Source organism: Gigantopelta aegis, chromosome 4, assembly GCF_016097555.1.
Source record: "Gigantopelta aegis isolate Gae_Host chromosome 4, Gae_host_genome, whole genome shotgun sequence".
In the NCBI taxonomy this organism is placed as follows: Eukaryota; Metazoa; Mollusca; class Gastropoda; order Neomphalida; family Peltospiridae; genus Gigantopelta; species Gigantopelta aegis.
In genome coordinates this window covers 67,783,394-67,805,687 of record NC_054702.1, presented here as the reverse complement: position 1 = coordinate 67,805,687, position 22,294 = coordinate 67,783,394, and the positions used below count along the sequence as shown (strand labels likewise).

Sequence of the window (22,294 nt, the reverse complement as noted above, 5' to 3'; positions counted from 1 at the left end):
CTAGTATACAATCCAGAGTTTATTACTTTTCCCCATTTTTTAATGTTAAAATAGACCAACAAATTCGCCTATTGCATAAGTAATCTCGCATGATATTTTTAGAATTTGTATGCTCCTGAATAACGCTATAAAAGGCAAAATGTAATTGGTCGATATTTAAATTGTTATTTATAGATGAAATGTCACCTGGACATGGGAGTCCATGCAATGCTGTTAGACCTTCTGGTAGACCAGAAGAGCTAATTTTAATCAGATTGCATTGTTAACATTGGTATTTTAAGCCGAACATATTTTACACTGCCTAGTAATACCCAGGGTCGGTGGCTATAAAAGTAGAGAAATAGTTTTACATTTTATCAATACTTACAGAATGATGTGAAGAATCAAAGACTGCATTAAAAGAATCTTTGATGGTATTAAAGAAACAACTGGGGGGTTTTCCCCGTATTTACTCATTTATAAGAAAGAACAAGCAATTACACAAGTTAAAAATGCTTTACTCCAATGAAAGTATTTACTCCAAGCTTAACTGCAGGCATGTACTCCACTGTTTCATATATATATATATATAAAATATAGTATTCCTTTGTAATCCAGTTAGATTTCTGTGCTCAGTTCACAGCAGAAACTCACATTATGTTCCTTTCAGAGGACCCCACAGTCTATCAACTGGCTCTTCAGAAGCAGATGTCTGCCCCTGTCCTTGACCTTTGCCAGATGATTTTCCTTTTGTTTTAGCAGATTCTTTAATCAGTTTTTGAGTTTCTCTTATGATGGCTCTGGCATCCAAGACAGGCTGACTTGCCTTCTTGGTGACCTCATTGAAAGGAAAGACAAGATAAAACTCCCCAATACATTCTGGAGCCTCTTTGGGTGGTGGTGGTGTGGATTTGACAAAGTGGCTCCTGCTCATTCTCAAAGATGGCTTAAGGATTCCTGTCCTGTGCTGATTTACGGCCACTGGCTTAGGATTGGGCAGCCTACTTGATGACACTTTTGGTAAATGCAGCAGATCGGGAATAGAAGAAGATAATTTCGTCTTGCTGGTGATCAGTTTGTTGAGAGAAGGTGTTGACTGACATGCTGCTATGGCTTCAGCTTTATCTTTCATATGCATGAGACCCCCAGCTTTATCTTTCATATGCATGAGACCCCCAGCTTTATCTTTTCCCAGTACATGGCCTGCAGCACCTGGACCTCTCTCTTGAGATCTCACTAAAGCATTCTTCCCAGTTTTGGTGACTGTACTAAAACGGGTGGACTTGCTGTTTAGTGGGTTCTTTACAAGTCTAGCCAAACCAGGTAGACCTGGTTTTCTGGTCATGGCCTGCCATTGTACAGAAACCGTTTTGCCATCTTTAGTCAATGTTTTATCTTTATCTGGAGACAATGCAACGGGGTCTCCACTACCAGTCTTTGATTGAAGAGACGGGCAACTTTCACCATCAGAATTAGGTTTTTTCACACGATCAGAATTTTCACTAGATCCGGAGAATGTTGATATGCCACTATCAGAAATGGTAGACGACTTACTATGACCCTTCTGTAATCCATAGCCAGGCTGTGTCTTATAAGAATTTCTAGATCTTGCTGAATTTGTTGTGTGTTTATTACCATTTTCTTTTCTTGTCCAAGAATTACCTGAATTTGTTCGTGTCATGGAAACGGGTATACCTTCAGGAATGTCTTCTATTTTTGATCCTGTCACCTCATAACCATTCAGAAGAGATGAATGTATAGCACCAGTGGACTCATTATGCAAATCATGACTATTAGAAGCATCCATAGCTGATTCAGGTGTTTCATCTATTCCTTCATCATCAGAATGGTGAACCAGAGGAAGACCGAATATTGGATGCTGCTCCACACTCTCAGAACCTTCATTTTCACTGGCAGCATCGGACAGTCTTTTGTCTTTAGCATTTGATTGTCTTTTCAGGATATCAGAATTGGACATGCCAACATACCTCGGTGTGTAATGTCTGCTTGTCATACTCAGTGAGGCGTATCGGTCTGATTTAGTATTTGTACTGCACTTGCTAGCCAGATGTGCACCTCTGTCGGCATCAGTACTTTTAAAATTCAACATTTCCATCAAATCGTGAAGCAACGGTTTCTTGACCAAAATATCTGCCTGACAATCGGATGCCAATGCTGGACTGAAATTAACTTCCAGAAGCCACGGCTTTAGATTGTCATCAATGAGGATGTCGAAGCCGTACAACTCGAAGCAGTTTTCAACCTTGGGTACAGAGGGCGCCTGGGTGATCAGTGTGAGGATGACAATGTTGATAATACGAAGCCAAATTTTACCATCATCAATACCTTTTTGGTGAAAATAGTAACGTAACTGCAACAGAGTCCACTTACACCCGGGTCCGACCCTCTCCTTATCGTGGGTGTAGCTGGGACTGTGCTTGTTGATCGATGTGTTTGTCAAGTGGGCAAAAATGTTGTTTATAGAATCCAGACTGAATTTCTCCGTGCTGAATCGGACAAGCCCCTCCTGGTGAATGTACACGGTCAGAGGATGGAACGATGGAACAGCAACATAGATCCTAATGTCAAACTTGTAACCCCCTATCAGAAATGGATTGGCTACGTACCTCTGGATGACGGCACTGCAGTCGTACTGCAGTTCGGACAGATCCCGGAACAAGAATATCCCTCTTCCCCGAGACATATCGACCGGCTTGCAGATCCACAGTAGTGATTTGTCATTAACGGTACTCAACCCCTTCATTTTACTGTACTCGGCCACAAACTTAGTGTAGTCGTTAGGGATGTTAAAAGCAATTGGACTGAAGTTGTAAACGCCACTCCCATACACTCCCTTCATTCGCTTCAATGTTCTTGCCAGGAAATCTTTCCTGGTGATGCCCACCGAGTTTGGGTAGTGGTTGAGACGCTGCCACGGGTTGATCTGATCGTAGTCGCTGGTGCGGAACCGTGATGTCTTCCACCATATGTTCCAGTCAGACTCGTCGTGTATTTCCTCGTCGTACTCCAGCCAGCCCTTCTCGAGAAACACTTGGTGCAGTAACTCCGGCCCAACGCCGTTATCATTGATTCTGTACACAAGCGCTTTCTTTTCCATTCTCATTAGTTGCTTGTCTGGTTATTGTTGTTTTTTGTTTTTCAAACAAAAGTTTATTCTTTTGCTTTGTTCAACCCATGACCACAGTTTGTTGATTGTTTAATATTCAAAAGCAATGGTCAGATAATCTTTGCTCTAGTTTGACTTGTAGCAATCTGTTAAAAGAAATAACAGGAGCATTTATAAAAAAAAACACCCAAAAAACTAAATAACAACCCCAAACCACCCACCTTCTTGCAATATAGTAATTAGTTACAATACTTTGCAAAAAATTAACAAAAGTTTGTTTTGCTTAATGACACTGCTAGAGCATATTCATTTATTAATCATCAGCTATTGCATGCAAACATTTGGTAATTTTGACATATTGTCATAGAGAGGAAACCTGCTACATTGTTAAACTAGTACCAAGGGATCTTTTATATGCACCATCCCATAGACAGGATAGCACATAGCACATACCACGACCTTTGATATAACAGTCGTGGTGCACTGGCTATATTTGTTTATTGTCAAATGACGTCACAGTGACAGGTGTTCACAAGAGCGTTACGTAATTTCAGAGGGGTGTGTGGTCTTAAGGTTACAAAACGTTCAAATCAGTTCAGTTAATTCCCGTATGCCTTACGACATACTGAATACTAAAACAAATACAAAATGTTAAAGGAAGTGGTGGTGGAAAATACCCGCGTTACGTAATTATCGAACTGCTCCATGTTACATTAACTTAGCATTTACCAGTCAACCCACTTTAACATCGGCAAATGTGAACACAAGAGAGGAAAATTTAATAACCCCATAAACACGTATACGAAACTTTAAGAGCGTAGCTATTAACTGACATACAGCTAAAACGTCCCGTTGCCCTCGTGACAGGTACAGTGTGAATGTCAATGACACAATGTCACCGCACACCCAGAGATCTATACAGAACTTAAAAAGTAATTTAGTCAAGGGAAATATGTAATGATTAACAATACATATGATTTAACAAGCTCTAATTCTAGTAACTGCCAAAAAAACACTGGAAAAGGTAGAAATGCAATAAACAAACTGTCACACTCAAATCAAACCATTTACCGTGTTCATACTGTCAGCTCATCCAGCATGTTCACCATTGTTGACGTCACGTGAACACATCGATTGCTAGCGACACCCAATGAAAACACACATTACGGGTTGGCTGCACTTACTTTCATTTTGTGGCCACATTTCATCAGACAATTACGATTTCCATTTTTAATTTGCAGTACGCTCGTGTCGAGTTAAAATAATACATACGATAGTAAGATTCTGTAAGCTGGACCCCCAATTCTTTTCCATACCACGTTTGTAATCTAAATAACTGTCTTTCTTGTATTGGGGGGGGGGGGGGGGGGGGGGGATCTAGCTTAGCCAGAGTACTCTGCCTATCTAGAACTGTCCGTCTAGGTATCGAAAGGCAGAGTACTCGGCTAGATTTAACTCAGTCGATAGAGCGCTCGTCTAAAAGGCTTGGGTCGAGCCTTCTCGGCGGACACGTAGCTTGTTTTTTGTCCAAGCAGTACCCCACAACGTTTTTCGAAGGCCGTAACTAGTATATATGTGCTGTCCTATCTATGGGCAAGTAGATATAAACGATTCCTTGCTGCTAACGGAAAAACGTAGATGTTTTACTCTTAAAACTATATTTCGGAAATACCAAACGTTTGACATCCAGGAACCTGAAGGCCTTGTGTTTTACTTGAGGAACAAAACGTACCTTGTTTTCCCCACTGTATATAAATAGAGGTAACAAATCTGGGGCCTAATTCAGTAAACTCTCGCAACTTTGCAATCTCGCAGTGCAATGCTAAAAGACTAGCAGAGTCTAAGAGACCTTTGTGAATTAGGCCCCTGGCCCGTCCCCCTCCTCCCTCCCCCCACCACCGACTTTGCCCCTATCCACTAGAGATTGTGCTTCACCTCCAACCAGATGACGTTCTCAGGAGCCTAAATAGTAGCAGTAATAGGACAGTTTTTAACTACAGTGGGTGTTAGATCAATATTGTTGATGGATATAGATGTAAATAGGAGTAGCCTGTAACAGCAACAGCTGCGCTTCCCCCTCTCCCAACCAAGTGTCAAACTCACCTGGCCATATATAGGGCACCAGTTGTACTTCAATGTGCCAAGATGTTGTTAAAGCCTTTAATAAAGGAGAAACGTTTCTGGCAACCAGACAGTACCTAAAAAAAGGGCCGACCCCAGTTTTTTTTATGCATTAGATTTTTTTTCTCTCCTGTATTAAAAATATTAAAATGTAGGTGATAAATACATGTATAAAGGTTGTTTTATTTGGACCCTGTAGGAGTGAATGTAGTAAAATAAAAACAATACACCCCCCCCCCCCCCCCCACGCCAAAAAAATGAAGAGCAAAAAACACACAAATACTACCTATTCTTTTTGGCACGTTCCATGTAAAAACTTTCTTTTTTAAAAGGACTTTGACAAAAATTATTTTCACTCCTGTCAAAACTATTGCAGAAATCAATGCAGTGTGAACTGAATGATGTACTGTGGAATGATGTACTGAGGAATGGTGTTTAGTGTTTTACTTCACAGGGGCACCATACCTAGGAAACGTTAGTAAAATGCCGAGTAGATAGGGGCCTAATTCACTAAACTCTCACAACTTTGTGATCTCACAGTGCAATGCTAAAAGACTTGAAAAGAGGATGCTTTGTTGTCTAGCAGAGCCTAAGAGACATTTGTGAATTAGGCCTCTGGTTGGCAAGCACTCGCGACGGATGCAGTAGCGAGTACTGGTGAAAATCAGTGTGAAAAAACCAGCAAAAAAACGGTCTTCAAAAATGAGGGGGGTAGTAAAGTTATTGTGAACTCAATATTTTAAGAAAGAATAAAGATGATAACATTTTCTGATACACTGAATCTGGAATGTCATTTAATTTAAATTTGCCATCTCTTAGGAAATACCAGTCTTTCTGAACATACTACTCCATTCAGAAATGTCAAGATTTAGTTTGCAAGAAGGGAGATAATCCATCCAAATAATTAAAATATAAAACTTATTATTAGTATCATTTTGTACTGGTCTGGGTGCAAGATTCTCAACCTTTAGTTCCTCTTTTTATGAACCTTCTATTTGCAATTATTACTTGAATTACTTCTGACATAGACATGGCCATTCTCTACAAAAGCAGACCATTTATATGGGAAATTGATAATTGTAAATACCATGATAACAAAGAAAAATCAACAGGCCATATCATTTACCAATGTAAATTATAATATAAATAATATAGTATTAATGTAAACCTGCAAACAGAAAACAGAAGGCCACTGAGTATCAATTACATCATTTATTTCATCATCAAAGTTTACGACTTTTGAAATTCATGTTTGGGTTGCGTCTTCCTGTCCTTGTTTTTTTAAACGTCTCGTCTTTGTCTATTGGTGAGATGATAGTCCCCAGCTGGGTTACAACTTTCGGCTCCACCAATTTCTTGAAAGCCATTTCTGGATTCCAGTCTTTGCCAATGGGGGCACGTATGCTTTGCTCAAACTGTTTCATGTTCATACAAGGGTAAGGAAGCTGGCTCACCTACAACATGTCGAGAATAGAATACAAATTTAATTAGAAAATCCAATCAAACAAAAAAATTAATGAAATAAAGCAATGCAGTTAAATGCTTCCTTTCTTAATTGTTGTTTTCAACATCAAATAATTTCAATAATATAGTTGACAAAAAGTCATGATCAATGGAATAATAATCAATATTATAGGTAACCGGAAGTCAGTTCAATTGATTTTTACCTAACCTAGGTAAGCAATTGTTCCACTACGGGAATTATGTCTGTATAACCTATTCAATTATCACACACATGCATTGTAATCAGTTGTCTTAAAGGGTCTGTCCTGAGCTGGCAGCCATTTTAAGATGTTTCGGACTATGCATTTTTTAGATATTAAATATATTTTCTTGTTCGGAATACCAGAGTGTGTATACCCAATGTGTTGGCAACATCTATTAATGTTTGTAGAAGTTATTTTTCATTTTGCTTTGTAATATATATATACTTTTGTATGTATGAAATTATTGCAAGATAAACTCCAATTTAGGCCACTATAAACATTGGGACAACAAACACATTGTTTATTCATACTCTGATATTCTGAATAAAAAAATATCTTTAATATATAATTTTAGTCATCAAAAAGGCTCTGTCATGAACATGTCAAGTTTAAAGTTTGCAACATTTAATTTCAGAACATGACCTATTACTGCTGTTATTAATACATCTTGGCACATATTAAAGTTTGTGTGAATTTAATGTTGTGTAACTGATACGCGAATAGAAATATTGTCCCTTTGATCACTAAACAACAGTCCTTATGGTTTGACGTGAGCAAAATGATTTCCGCGCTGACACAGACAGGACAGAGATAAAACCTATATTCTCCCATCCCTAGCAATGCAAGACAGACCCATTCCATGACGTCAGCCCATGCGGAATAAATATGTCTTGTATGGGCTATGACGTCATTGAATTTAACATGGGGAGTATTATGGTGTTGGTAATATATGATGTCATATCAATGCAAGTTGGTTAGTTTTAGATCAATATTTTATTATTAAAAACTTCATTACAAAAGCTCCCTTGTTAATTTGTAGTGTTTAAAGTGTAGCCATCTTTGTTTGTTCATGTAAAATAAATATTTATATATCAAATGGACAAGAGAAAAAGACTCCATCATATACTCTTCAAAAAAAGAAACGCAAAAGGGTACAAATGGGTTATAACTCCGATTTTATGTTTCCTACCGGTTCATGCTTTGTGAATATAAGGTCATTGCATGTCCCAAACACATTCCCACGGTTACATTCGATAAAACGCAGCTACTGTACAATAAAGTTCCAAAATGTGAATATTCGCAAAAACGCAGCCACGTGCAAACCATGTCACCACTGCACGTGCGTTGTCTGCACGTGCAACATGAACACCGACAGTATAAAAGTGCAGGATGTTCGCTTGCCTGGCCTCTGTATCTGGCCGACAGTTGACAATCCAGGACATGCCACGTCTCAGTGAACCGCAGAGAAACAATGCCATCGGCCGACTAGACGCAGGCGAATCCAGAACGGCCGTTGCCAGGGCATTCCATGTGTCCCCAAGCACCATCTCCAGACTGTGGGACCGTTACCAGCAACATGGATCAACACGTGACCTCCCTAGATCCGGTCGACCACGGGTCACTACCCCCGGGCAGGACCGCTACATCCGGGTACGCCACCTTCGGGAACGATTGACTACTGCCACCTCCACAGCCGCAGCAATACCAGGTTTGCGCAGGATATCCGACCAGACCGTACGGAACCGCCTACGTGAGGTAGGAATTCGTGCCAGACGTCCAGTTCGAGGTGTCATCTTAACACCACAACACCGTCGACTCCGACTGCAGTGGTGCCAGATTCATCGACAATGGCCTCAACTGCGATGGAGACAGGTGTGGTTCAGTGACGAGTCCCGATTTCTGCTCCGACGTCATGATGGAAGATGTCGCGTGTATAGGCGTCGTGGTGAACGTTATGCGGCAAACTGCGTGCAGGAAGTGGACAGATTCGGCGGGGGTAGTGTCATGGTGTGGGCAGCCATCTCACACACTGGCAGAACTGACCTGGTCCACGTGCAGGGCAACCTGAATGCACAGGGCTACATTGACCAGATCCTCCGGCCACACATCGTTCCAGTTATGGCCAACGCCAACGCAGTGTTCCAACATGACAACGCCAGGCCTCACACAGCACGTCTCACAACGGCTTTCCTACAGAACAACAACATTAATGTCCTTCCTTGGCCATCGATATCACCGGATTTGAACCCAATTGAGCATCTATGGGACGAGTTGGACCGACGCCTCCGACAGCGACAACCACAGCCCCAGACCCTGCCCGAGCTGGCAGCAGCCTTGCAGGCCGAGTGGGCCACCATCCCCCGGGACGTCATCCGTACTCTGGTTGCTTCAATGGGCAGGCGGTGCCAGGCAGTTGTCAACACACGCGGAGGCCACACCCGGTATTGACTCCAGATGACCTTGACCTTGGTGGTGTGTCCTATCACGTACTCACAATGGACTAGAGTGAATTGTGAACAATCCTGCAACATTTGGTAATTATCGGACTCACCATTCAATAATTAAATCAATTCTCAAAATGTTACGACAATGTGGTTTTGCGTTTCTTCTTTTGAAGAGTATATATGATCACGTGGGATAGAATAATTACACCCTCGGTGGTGAAAATTTTGACCCTAGGACAGGATAGCAAATACCATGGCCTTTGATATAACAGTCGTGGTGCACTGGCTATATTTGTTTATTGTCAAATGACGTCACAGTGACAGTGAGGGGTGTTCACAAAAGCGTTACGTAATTTCAGAGGGGTGTGTGGTCTTAAGGTTACAAAACGTTCAAATCAGTTCAATTAATTCCTGTATGCCTTACAACATATTGAATACTAAAACAAATACAAAACGTTAAAGGAAGTGGTGGTGGAAAATACCCGCGTTACGTAATTATCGAACTGCTCCATGTTACTTTAACTTAGCATTTACCAGTCAACCCACTTTAACATCAGCAAATGTGAACACAAGAGAGGAAATAACCCCATAAACACGTATACGAAACTTTAAGAGTGGAGCTATTAAATGACCGTTGCCTCGTGACAGGTACACCCTTCCACTCAGAAAGCTACATCCCGGGTAGAAATTTCCACCACCTCATGTGTACTTTTCCTATCCCACATGACTGCATATGATGGAGTCTATTAGTCCCCTCTGGTTGGACTAGCAGAGAACTAATAAGAAATGAACTATGAGATTTATTCTGGAAATTTGCATTGAGATCAAAAGTAGTCTCGCCCAGTTTGAAAGACGTTTAAAAGAAAATCCACTACCTAGCTTTTTAAGGGCGCAGACCCTAGTTTCAGCCCGTGAAAATGGATACTAAGTTTAGTTAATCTACAAACCTGCAACACACATTTGGATATGGTTATAACAGAGAGAAGCTAAAGTATATGATGTTTAAACAGGAAAATACCATAAAAAATAACTAGAGTGTGTCTTATTAACCATTAGTTCTTGCATTTTTAAAAACTATGGTATGTCGCTTTAACTGAACAGAAAAAGTTCACATCACATTAAGAAAGAAAGAAATGTTTTATTTAATGATGCACTCCAACACATTTTATTTATGGTTATATGGTGTCAGACATATGGTTAAGGACCACACAGATATTGAGAGAGGAGACCTGCTGTCGCCACTTCATGGGCTACTCTTTTTGATTAGCAGCCAGGGATCTTTTATATGCACCATCCCACAGACAGGGTAATACATACCGCGGCCTATGATATACCAGTTGTGGTGCACTGGCTGGAACGAGAAATGGTCCCACCGACGGGAATCTATCCCACACCGACCGCGAATCGATCTCACACCGACCGCGCATCGAACCCACACCGACCACGCATCGAGTGGGCGCTGTACCACTGGGCTATGTCCCGCCCCCTCATTACACTAAGACACTATATGTAGTATTTAAATTAAGTTTTGTATGTAATCTTCCAATACTGTTTAAAACGAACATAATACAGCTAACAGTACCTGATACTTGGCAATGGCTGTGTCCTTGCACTCACTGATAATAACATTACCAAGGTTCTGATCCTTTCTCGGAGGAGCTCGGGGAGCCTGTATCACGAACCTGAACATTAGACAACACTTATATCATACAAAATTACATCCAGCTAGCCATGACATGATCAAAATAAACAACAAAACGAACAAATCCAGGGCTTCTAGAATTTTTATAAAATCCACTAGCCATGGGATCAATGATTAAAATTTTTTACTAGCCACAATTAAAAATTCACTAGCCCTACTTTACTTTAAGTTAATACAATTTTACTAAATAATAGTAATAATCAGATATGTCACCTAAAGAAGGAGATAGAGTTTAAAAACACTAACATTGGGGGGTTGAGGTGGAGGCAGGATTTAATATTTACAAAATGGACTAATCTGCAACATTTGACAAAGTGTTTTTACTAGCTGTCGGGCATGGCAATAGTAGTTATTTACTAGCCCAACATTGAATATCACTAGCCATGGGAGTGGGGCTACCATAATCTAGAAGTCCTGTCTGGCATGGCAATAGTAGTTATTTACTAGCCCAACATTGAATATCACTAGCCATGGGAGTGGGGCTACCATAATCTAGAAGTCCTGTCTGGCATGGCAATAGTAGTTATTTACTAGCCCAACATTGAATATCACTAGCCATGGGAGTGGGGCTACCATAATCTAGAAGTCCTGTCTGGCATGGCAATAGTAGTTATTTACTAGCCCAACATTGAATATCACTAGCCATGGGAGTGGGGCTACCATAATCTAGAAGCCCTGTCGGGCATGGCAATAGTAGTTATTTACTAGCCCAACATTGAATATCACTAGCCATGGGAGTGGGGCTACCATAATCTAGAAGCCCTGTCTGGCATGGCAGTAGTAGTTATTTACTAGCCCAACATTGAATATCACTAGCCATGGGAGTGGGGCTACCATAATCTAGAAGTCCTGTCTGGCATGGCAGTAGTAGTTATTTACTAGCCCAACATTGAATATCACTAGCCATGGGAGTGGGGCTACCATAATCTAGAAGCCCTGTCTGGCATGGCAGTAGTAGTTATTTACTAGCCCAACATTGAATATCACTAGCCATGGGAGTGGGGCTACCATAATCTAGAAGCCCTGTCTGGCATGGCAGTAGTAGTTATTTACTAGCCCAACATTGAATATCACTAGCCATGGGAGTGGGGCTACCATAATCTAGAAGCCCTGTCTGGCATGGCAGTAGTAGTTATTTACTAGCCCAACATTGAATATCACTAGCCATGGGAGTGGGGCTACCATAATCTAGAAGCCCTGTCTGGCATGGCAGTAGTAGTTATTTACTAGCCCAACATTGAATATCACTAGCCATGGGAGTGGGGCTACCATAATCTAGAAGCCCTGTCTGGCATGGCAATAGTAGTTATTTACTAGCCCAACATTGAATATCACTAGCCATGGGAGTGGGGCTACCATAACCTAGAAGCTCTGTCTGGCATGGCAATAGTAGTTATTCACTAGCTGAATATCACTAGCCATGGGAGTGGGGCTACCATAATCTAGAAGCCCTGTCTGGCATGGCAATAGTAGTTATTTACTAGCCCAACATTGAATATCACTAGCCATGGGAGTGGGGCTACCATAACCTAGAAGCTCTGTCTGGCATGGCAATAGTAGTTATTTACTAGCCCAACACTGAATATCACTAGCCATGGGAGTGGGGCTACCATAATCTAGAAGCCCTGTCTGGCATGGCAATAGTAGTTATTTACTAGCCCAACATTGAATATCACTAGCCATGGGAGTGGGGCTACCATAATCTAGAAGCCCTGTCTGGCATGGCAATAGTAGTTATTTACTAGCCCAACATTGAATATCACTAGCCATGGGAGTGGGGCTACCATAATCTAGAAGGAGTGGGGCAATAGTAGTTATTTACTAGCCCAACATTAATCACTAGAAGTCTAGAAGCCCTGTCTGGCATGGCAATAGTAGTTATTTACTAGCCCAACATTGAATATCACTAGCCATGGGAGTGGGGCTACCATAATCTAGAAGCCCTGTCTGGCATGGCAATAGTAGTTATTTACTAGCCCAACATTGAATATCACTAGCCATAGAAGGAGTGGGGTTATTTACTAGCCCCACATAATCTAGAAGTCCTGTCTGGCATGGCAATAGTAGTTATTTACTAGCCCAACATTGAATATCACTAGCCATGGGAGTGGGGCTACCATAATCTAGAAGTCCTGTCTGGCATGGCAATAGTAGTTATTTACTAGCCCAACATTGAATATCACTAGCCATGGGAGTGGGGCTACCATAATCTAGAAGCCCCGTCTGGCATGGCAATAGTAGTTATTTACTAGTCCAACATTGAATATCACTAGCCATGGGAGTGGGGCTACCATAATCTAGGAGCCCTGAAATAGTAGGTTTCTCCACTCAAAAATAACAGAGTCCTAATTCCAAGTCGAACATTTCATATATAAAAAAAAAAGTAATCACACAGATCTGGATATAAAAATTTCCTTTAAAGTGAAACAATGACAGGTGATCAAGGAAACACACACAACTGCAATTGTGAGCAACTGGTTGCCTCTAGAGAAGAGGCCAAGACAGAAGTTATAGTAAATAAACATTTTAGACATCTTCAAGTTTATACTGACATACACATCTTGTGAAAATCAAGTAATGCACTTCATTTGATCTACAATACAGCTTTCGCCAGTGGTGGGCAGATTAGTATTGCCACGTTAATTTAGTTGAGTTTATATTTTTAGAAAAGACTCCACATTTACACATAACTCTAGTTTTCCTCAACTGTTTGAATATTCCCCAAAATATTTTTGTATACATGTTCAATCACAAAGTGTACTATATAGCAGGAACTCAACAGGCTGCTGTATAGGTACTCATCGCATTATCATGATACCTTTATGATTAAACACTGTTTCACCATCAAAGAAGAACTTTACCCTACTGTAAACCAGGAATAAAATGTGTGCATATAACTTTTACACACAACCTCAAGTTTCGAAATATATATGCATACATTATTTTTATTTCAGATATGTACTACAGATTCAAATGGTCACCAACAATTAATTTACACGCTTCGTGAACATGCAGCAAGATACATATTTACAAAAACAATGTTGCAATATTAATCCAGTCTAAAGTATCTAAAAGTAAATGGACAAACCTTTTCTTTTTCTTAGCAGACGGCTCAACCCCAGCACCTCCCCACTCTCCCCAGCCTGGCAATGTCAGGTCAATATCCTTTGGTTTATCTCTGTCGACAATGTCAGACTTCTCTTTTGCAAACTCATCCACAACATCGTCATCAGCAAACGCCTGTTCAATGATCAGTCTCTGCTGTTCTTCAAAGTCCAAGTCATCACCATCATCTTTAACAACATCTGGAAGAACTGTGTTGGTGATGTTTTTCTCTACTTTCAACACTTTATTAGAATCAACTGAAGTATTCCCAGAAGTCGATGTCTCTGCTGGCTGTTTATCGGCTGCTTTCTTCTTCTTCTTCTTCCTTTTTCTCTTTTTCTGTTTTGGTTTACCTTCAGGCTCCTTTGCAAGATCATCCATATCTTCAAGGGTTGTCTTTCTGTCCAGAGACTCGGTTAAACCATCATCGTCATCCGAGGAATCTTCGTCCATACTTTCTTCACTTTGTTTTTCAGTATTCTTGTTCCTCAATGATGATTTGGATCTCTTTTTACCTGATGGTTTTGAAGGACTGATTTTTGGTCTGTTAAGTTTTTCAAAAATGTCTTCAATCGTATCAATTTCAGAATCCTTGTCAGTCACCAATGATTTTTTCTGGATCTCCTTTTTTTGCTTTTGCAAAGATTCAGAATCTGTTTTTGATGCTGATGTTGTTTCGGTCTTTTTTCTGCTTTTCCCTTCCAATGATTTATTTTCTGACAGATTCTTCTTTCTTTTCTTTTTAGAAGATTCATTTGTTTTTGATGATACATCATCACCTATTTCCATTTGCTTTTTACTTTTTTTTTCTGTGGATATGTTAGCTGATGATTTCAATTTCCTTTTCTTCTGTTTTCCATGTTCAATATCTCCTTGGTTTGTTTTCTTATTAGAGTTATTTATTTCATTGGAATTTTTACCAGTCAACTGATCTGTTTCTGCCATGTCATCAACCTTTTCATTTTCATTCTTTAAGTTCCTTTCCTTACCGCCATTGTCCTCAGAACTTTCATTTACACCTGTATTGCTTCTTTGTGGCTGACTGTCCATCCAAGGGTTATGTCCCTTGAGCACAGACATCTCACTCTCTACGATACTAATTTCCTCTGCACCAGTCGACTCCTCTTCTGAATCGATATCAACGTGTTCACTTTTGGTTTGTAACTCATTTTCCTCAGCATTTTCAGTGGTTTCATTTACAGCTGGATTGCCCAGTTGTGGACGACTGCTCATCCAGGGGTTATGTCCCTTGATCAGAGACGGTCCACTCTCTGTCATACTGTATTCACCAACATCATCTTCTTCAATTCCTTCATCACTATCAATGTCTAAGTCAACTTTCTTTGTGAGTTCTCGATTTTTCTGAATCATATCACTAACAGCTTGCTTGTCCTGCAATAGTGAGAACAAATATGTAGAGAAAAGATTGGTAAAAATGTACATGGTGCCTTTGCTGAGACTACAGATGGATAAACCCTAGTAGTGTCTGAAATATAGAAAACTTAGATTGTCACATGACTGGAACAGGTTGCATTGGTGGATTTAAGCCATTCTAGTGGCTGTCAGGATGTTCGGGCCAGTCTAAGTTAATGGAGGGGGGGCGCTGAGGGAAATACCAGAAATACCATAAGCCAGAGATTAGACTAAATTGCAAAGTAAAAATTAATATTAATGTAAAAATTCAATTCAAAATATGCCAAACAGCTCCATTGTAGAAACCTCTAAATAATGTGACAAGACATATTTACAAAATATCCATAGCCATTATAAAAGTCCTAAATATTTTTTTAAAAATCATTAAAAAAAACCCCAAAATCCAGCCACCCACCCAAAAACAAAAAAGAAACCTTCCCCAGAAACATGTCCAAATTTCATCAATATATTGTGGCAATGTTGTTTCTTTTACCATAAACCAAAGTACATTTAAATCTTACCTTTTGATTAAACTTGGCATACATCAATGTCTTCCTGGCAAACTTACTGCCGCCTCTGTGTTTCAGACTCATACGTTCCTGCAAAATATACGATTAGCTAAGCTAAAATATGAATGAATGTTTAATGACACCTCAGCACAAAAATACACATCAGCTATTGAGTGTCACAAAAGGTACAGTAAATATATGAAAATATTATTTATATAATTATGTAAAACCACAGTGTAAGGAGCTGTGGGGGAAAAGTATAATACAATACATAAATCAAGGTAAAGTACATTTTAAAATTTTGTACAGAAAAGCTAAAATATCAACATCTACTAAATGCCATAGATAAATCTTCTTAAACAAGAAATTAGCCTCTGTATAAAAAAGATTCCTGCTCACAGAAGTGTTTTCGTAGAACCTCGAGTGGTATTTACTGTAACTAAAACTGTCTTCCATATATTGAAATATTCTTACACCTCCTCAAAACAGTAGTTTTATAGAAGTGTATGGTTTATTAACAAACAAGTAAATTACTAAGAGTAGATCACTATGTCTAGTTGAGAAACATAGCTATCATATAAACTGATTAAAACTAATAAAATACATTCACATGACAAGATAATCGTACTTAAAAATCACTGAAAGCTACATATTCATACTTCATATTTTTGGAAGCAGAACACATAAAATATTTCAGTAAAAAGGTTTCCCTAACTAAATTGCTATTTTGTTACTTTTTTTCATTAGTGTATCATAGACAGAGGTTTACTGATGAATACACTGTCCAAACCTGTATTCGGTTTCGGTCAGCTTCCTGCAGTTTTTCTACATAACCTTCAGGATCCTTCTGTTTCATGATGTCTAAAGCTTTCTTTTCTTCCTTTTCTCTTTCCTTTCGAAGGATGCGATGGTATCTGTAAATGAAATTGAAAATACAATTAGACAAAACTATGGATTTTAAAGGAGGGGACAATTAAGGCATTTGGCCTGGTGTGTATATTCAACGATATATAATGCACATTACTGCTTAATATCAACAAGTATAATCGTATAGTTAATTAATAAAACGGTTAAATGTGACGGCTATTATATATAACGGGTGCAGACATTTTGTACCATCCCAGTGAATACGCCCTCTGGCTAACTGGTGGTTACGTAATACCTAACGTGTCATGTCAGGAATTAGTCTTCGAACTAAAGAAACAAAACATACCTGATATTTGCGAATGCATCGCAATGTTTGTAATAATAGCCATCCCAGTAAACCATCAACAATTATATATTGTTTTTCAATACAAAATAAACCACCATAACTGTATTATGTTTTGTACATAAATTAATCCATGTACTGAAATAATAATCAGTGTTTTCTTGGTTAATTGGTATTTTCTTTCCGTGGCCTGTACCTGTGGTTCCTGATTGGCAGGTGTATATTTAGACGGTCTCCAGACACTGTGTCTAGACACACTAAAAAAACGTGCCTCTTTTATTAAGATCACAAGGTATTGTGTGGTGTGACTTTCCCCATCTAAAATCACAAAACTGACCAATTATGTCGTCCCAAAGAAAAGAAAAGTGGTCATTTTTGCTCGAATGTACCCTACCAATAGGCCTAATAATATGCATTTTTTCTTTGGATTTAAAAAAAAGAAAAATACTATTGATGCAAATTGAAATATATTTAGTTAAAGCCGCACACCCTAGTTCCATCCAGTGAAAATAAATTATAATTTGGTTAATCTACAAACCTGTAACACACTTAGATCACGTTTTTATCAAATGGAGTAAAAAAGCAGGTTTTATATCGATAAATACCATGGGAATCCCCATGTCCCAATTGCTTGAAATAATTTTGAAAGTTTGTATTGTGATGTCACCAGTAGATGTCGCTCGAAGCACAACAATGCCTACGTCACGACAAATTTCACAGACTTGGGGTGCATTCGTTTCACCTTTCCTGGACATGTTCCAACTGTTCTGTCCTGGTTGTATCCCCTCTCCAGATATCGTGACACTTAGCAAAATTATTGGTTTTAAGGGTTTGTAACGTTTTGTATTGAGACACTTACTTGTCTGAACTTTATTGTTACTGAAAATGTTCACGAACTGTGAAGAAAAATCTCACAAATGAACAACAACAAATCGGATGTTGATTGTGCGAACCGTGCACGAGAAAACAAACTGAACCAAAATGATAATGGTCATGTGATATACCAACGTCTGTGACATTGAAATGGAAATATCCCCTCTAAAAATAGATTGGACATCGCTTGCTTAACGTTTTTTTCTCGACAGAACGTCTTGTGAAAAAAAGAAAAAAATGCATTTCGTGGTTTTACAAACATCAGGATTACCAAAAAGCACTTCAGGTGAATGGAAATGTGTATTCTAAATAATAAAATGTAAGTAAAGTGCAATTTTATTTGTGAAAAATGGGGTTTAATAGCGAAAAACAACGCTGTAATGGTTAACAAATAGCCGTAACTAGGGTGTGTCCCTTTAAATAGTTTATTATACTATCAAGTCATTTATGTTGTTTTACAAGTTAGGTTGATGAAAGCGAAGCTCCTCGTCATAAATTAGAATGTTTGTTTACACTGTGCATATAAAAGAGATGGACAGAGCTGACGTCACTTCGCCCCAAGCTATACCACCAGTCGTCACAAAAACTAAACAAAATGGCTGCCCTCAGTTAGCAGGAATAATCATGTTTTTTTATTAACTCTAAAATTACACATTTTTCATTTGTTAAAGTGTCAGTATGTGTTGGTGGTCTGGGTATGCATCTTTCCAACACATAAAGCTCTTGTTTGAGTTGACCCTACCTTTAAAGCATATATCTGTATTTATTGGTAAAAAAACCCAGTCACATGACCCTCTGTAAATAATAATATTGCTCTCAGTCGGTCCCAGTGGTCCAATTAAAATCGATATTTCCCTACAGATTTAACCAATGAAAACAAAGAAGACAAAAAATTATATTCAACTAATGAGTAGGTAACATAGTGTAACGTCAACCGCTAATTTTAATGTAAACAACCACAAACTTGTGACAAACGCTTTGCTGTCCTTCCACAAAAAGATAACTTTTTCATACTGGGTTTAATTCAGAAAATATCACAAAGACAAGGTCATTAAGGAATATCTTGCAGATTTAGAAACGTAGTTGGATTTGATGCTTTTTGAATTTTTTTGTTACAAATAAAGAATGCATTTGGATAATAAATTTGAACATTTTACCAACAACGAAAATCATGAAATATTGGGATATGAATTGTAGTTTGTTTCCCAAAAACATTCTGGTCAGAAAAACACAGTTATTGGGAATAATGGACATAAATACTGGACATCTGGCCACAAACACCCATAAAAAAAACGTGGCTGTTTCAAAAAAAATAAGAAGGAATGTTTTATTTAACGACGCACTCAACACATTTAATTACGGTTATATGGCATCGGACATATCGTTAAGGACCACACAGATATTGAGAGGAAACCCGCTGTCGCCACTTCATGAGCTATCTTTTTCGATTAGCAGCATGAGATCTTTTATATGCACCATCCCAGACAGGATAGTACATACCACAGCCTTTGTTACACCAGTTGTGGAGCACTGGTTGGAACGAGAAATAGCCCAATGGGTCCACCGATGTGGATCAATCCCAGAATGTTTACCACTGGGCTAAGTCCCGCCCCAGTCAACAATAACTGATCTAAAATATCATAAAAACGAGAAAAACCCATAAAAATAATACTTACCCATTCATTTAATATAAACTTTATTTTATATATTTATAAAATGTTTTATGTGAAAATATGTGAGTAAATGTTATAAATTTGTACCCCCTCAATGTGGTTTTTGCTAAAAATTAATCCAGTAGTCAGAAGGTTAACATGTGTCAATTTTAGAAAGGGAACTGGTATATCCAGGGTTTGTCCTTTGGTCAATATTTTATAAAAGTAATAAATTCCTTTTGGAAAAAAACAGAAATTAGAAATGGCCAAATCATTCCAAAACTGAAACTTTCAGTACAGTAATAAAAGCATTAATAATTAAAGGTAACATTTGTTTATATATACAACAATGATACAAAACAAATACCAAGACAACATGTATGATATCCAAAAGGACATCATTTAACGGCAGGCTGTAAAATGTTACATAATCATAACAAATGTAATATTTCACATGCTCTTCATGCTTTATCTATTTCTTCTCAATGGCTTAATAGCCAGATCAACTTAGTTTTTCAGCGGTCATGTTTTTGTAGATTAACTGATTTAGAATCTGAAAATATTCATCCAGTTTCCAACTGAATACTGAATACATAAGGGACAAAGTCGGGACTGAGAAACCTGGCCAGGTGTAACAGGAATCTGGTTTTGTCAGGATCCCGTTACGGCAGGTTCCACTGTACCAGACAAGAGGCACTAGTGGGAACTTCGAAAAAAACACATTGATCCTACAAAAGGTCACACCTAAGGCAAAGGTCTACCCGAAAAAATGAAACAAACAAATAAACTAAGTACTATCTTTTTCTAATATGGAATTTATTATTAATAACATAATTAGTTTCCTTACTTTTTACTCTTAATCTTTTTTTGTCGCTTGGCCTTGGTCTCCCTGTATGACATCAGTGCTCTGTACCTCTGAAGCTCTGCTCGTCGTTCTTTAGCCTAAAACGAAGGAAGGAAGGAAATGTTTTGTTTAACAACGCACTGAACACATTTTATTTATGGCATCGGACATATGGTTAAGGACCACACAGATATTGAGAGTAAAAACCTGCTGTCACCATTTCATGGGCTACTCTTTTCGATTAGCAGCAAGGGATCTTTTATATGCACCATCCCACAGACTAGATAACACATACCACAGCCTTTGATATACCAGTCTTGGTGCACTGGCTGGAGCAAAAAATAGCCCAAATGGCCCACTGACGGGGACCGCGCATCAAGCGAACGCTTTACCACTGGGCTACGTCCCGCCCCCTTAGCCTAAAACGAGGACAACATAATTATAACATCCAATACTTCACTCCAATAGTACCGGTAGGCTTGGGCAAATCCAGGTCACATTTCTATGCCTTGCATTTTCTATAGCCATTTGGGTTACTAAACATGAATCTGGTGTGATTTTTGGTCTATGGCCAAGTTCTATATGTGGAACTGTAATTTATTCAAAATGGTGACCAAATTTGGTCATTTGCCATGCATTTAAAAGTTTTTAGAGTATATAATCCGTGTAATATATCAATATATAGGTTTGGGGGATTGTAGAACATGAATATGGCACTTATAAGTATACTCAGCTTTAAATGCATGCCCAAGTTAAGGCTCGCCTACTAATTTCAAACTTTTCTTTGACATAAAGTGCATGTACAATAATACTAAGCATTTCTCTGTTGATTCTGAGGGAAAACGATGTCCATCCGCTCTTCTTTTCAGCCATTTTGCGTTCGTCAGAGATATTGTTAGTGCTTTTCTAAATGGCGGAAACATTTTTTAATACAGAAATTTCAGTATTTTGAAATTTGCTTGGTATGGTAACTTTATATTGACATGATACCGATATCGATACTGAATGGTATATACAGTGTACCACCCATTTAAACTGATATTTGGAGACTTGTTAGTGTAGCCCCTTACCTCTTCCAGACTCATGGCCTTCAGAGCCCGCTCTTCGGCAGGAGTTAGCTCCTTCTTATTTTTAAGAACATTCTGGCTGCCTTTCAACAAAGCAGCCACTTCAATCTCTAGTGGAGTGAAAGGCTGAAAAACAAAATCCAAGTTATGCTTTTTAATTAATAAATACCGTATGCTAGCTTTTTAAAACTTCTGCCTAGGTAAGGAACAAAAAGTGTTTGAAGCAAAATCTGATCATTTAAGGTAAAGATAGCAACTTTGCTAATAACTTTCATAAGAAGAACTTGCTTCTGTAGACACAACTAAAAATATAGCAAAATTCACTAAAATTGGAATTTGAAAGAAATATGTCCAAACAGATAGTAACTATTATAAAGGTCATGTATGTCACGGTCACAATGACAATAAAACAAAAACCTATATTTATGGTAGACTATTAAGAGTTGTTGGTAAATCATGCTTGCTTAGATATAAACTTTACAATTGAAAAAAAATATCACATTATCTTCATTATGTTTAACAGCACATCAAAACATTGTAAACTAAAGATCTTAAGATATCTGAGATCTAACATAATGCTTATTTTGACAAGTCATTGAGAGAGAGAGAGAGAGAGAGAGAGAGAGAGAGAGAGAGAGAGAGAGAGAGAGAGAGAGAGAGAGAGAGAGAGAGGGAGGGAGGGAGGGAGGGAGAGAGAGAGAGAGAGAGAGAGAGAGAGAGAGAGAGAGAGAGAGAGAGAGAGAGAGAAAGTCCACTACCAC

General features: G+C 38.7%; 1 protein-coding gene across 1 annotated transcript in view; it reads right to left on the bottom strand.

Moving 5' to 3' along the window:
• Nucleotides 1-481: 481 nt before the first annotated feature.
• The window catches only part of LOC121370976, a 33,429-nt gene continuing 11,616 nt past the window's right edge, over nucleotides 482-22,294 (bottom strand). Inside the window, exons 9-16 of the mRNA XM_041496547.1 lie at nucleotides 21,537-21,659; nucleotides 20,470-20,564; nucleotides 16,678-16,801; nucleotides 15,900-15,977; nucleotides 13,949-15,357; nucleotides 10,741-10,840; nucleotides 6,518-6,681; nucleotides 482-3,053 (exon numbers count right to left, since the gene is read on the bottom strand). Coding sequence (XP_041352481.1) covers nucleotides 635-3,053; nucleotides 6,518-6,681; nucleotides 10,741-10,840; nucleotides 13,949-15,357; nucleotides 15,900-15,977; nucleotides 16,678-16,801; nucleotides 20,470-20,564; nucleotides 21,537-21,659 — 4,512 coding nt within the window. The 3' untranslated portion in view covers nucleotides 482-634. The remainder of the gene's footprint in view (nucleotides 3,054-6,517; nucleotides 6,682-10,740; nucleotides 10,841-13,948; nucleotides 15,358-15,899; nucleotides 15,978-16,677; nucleotides 16,802-20,469; nucleotides 20,565-21,536; nucleotides 21,660-22,294) is intronic.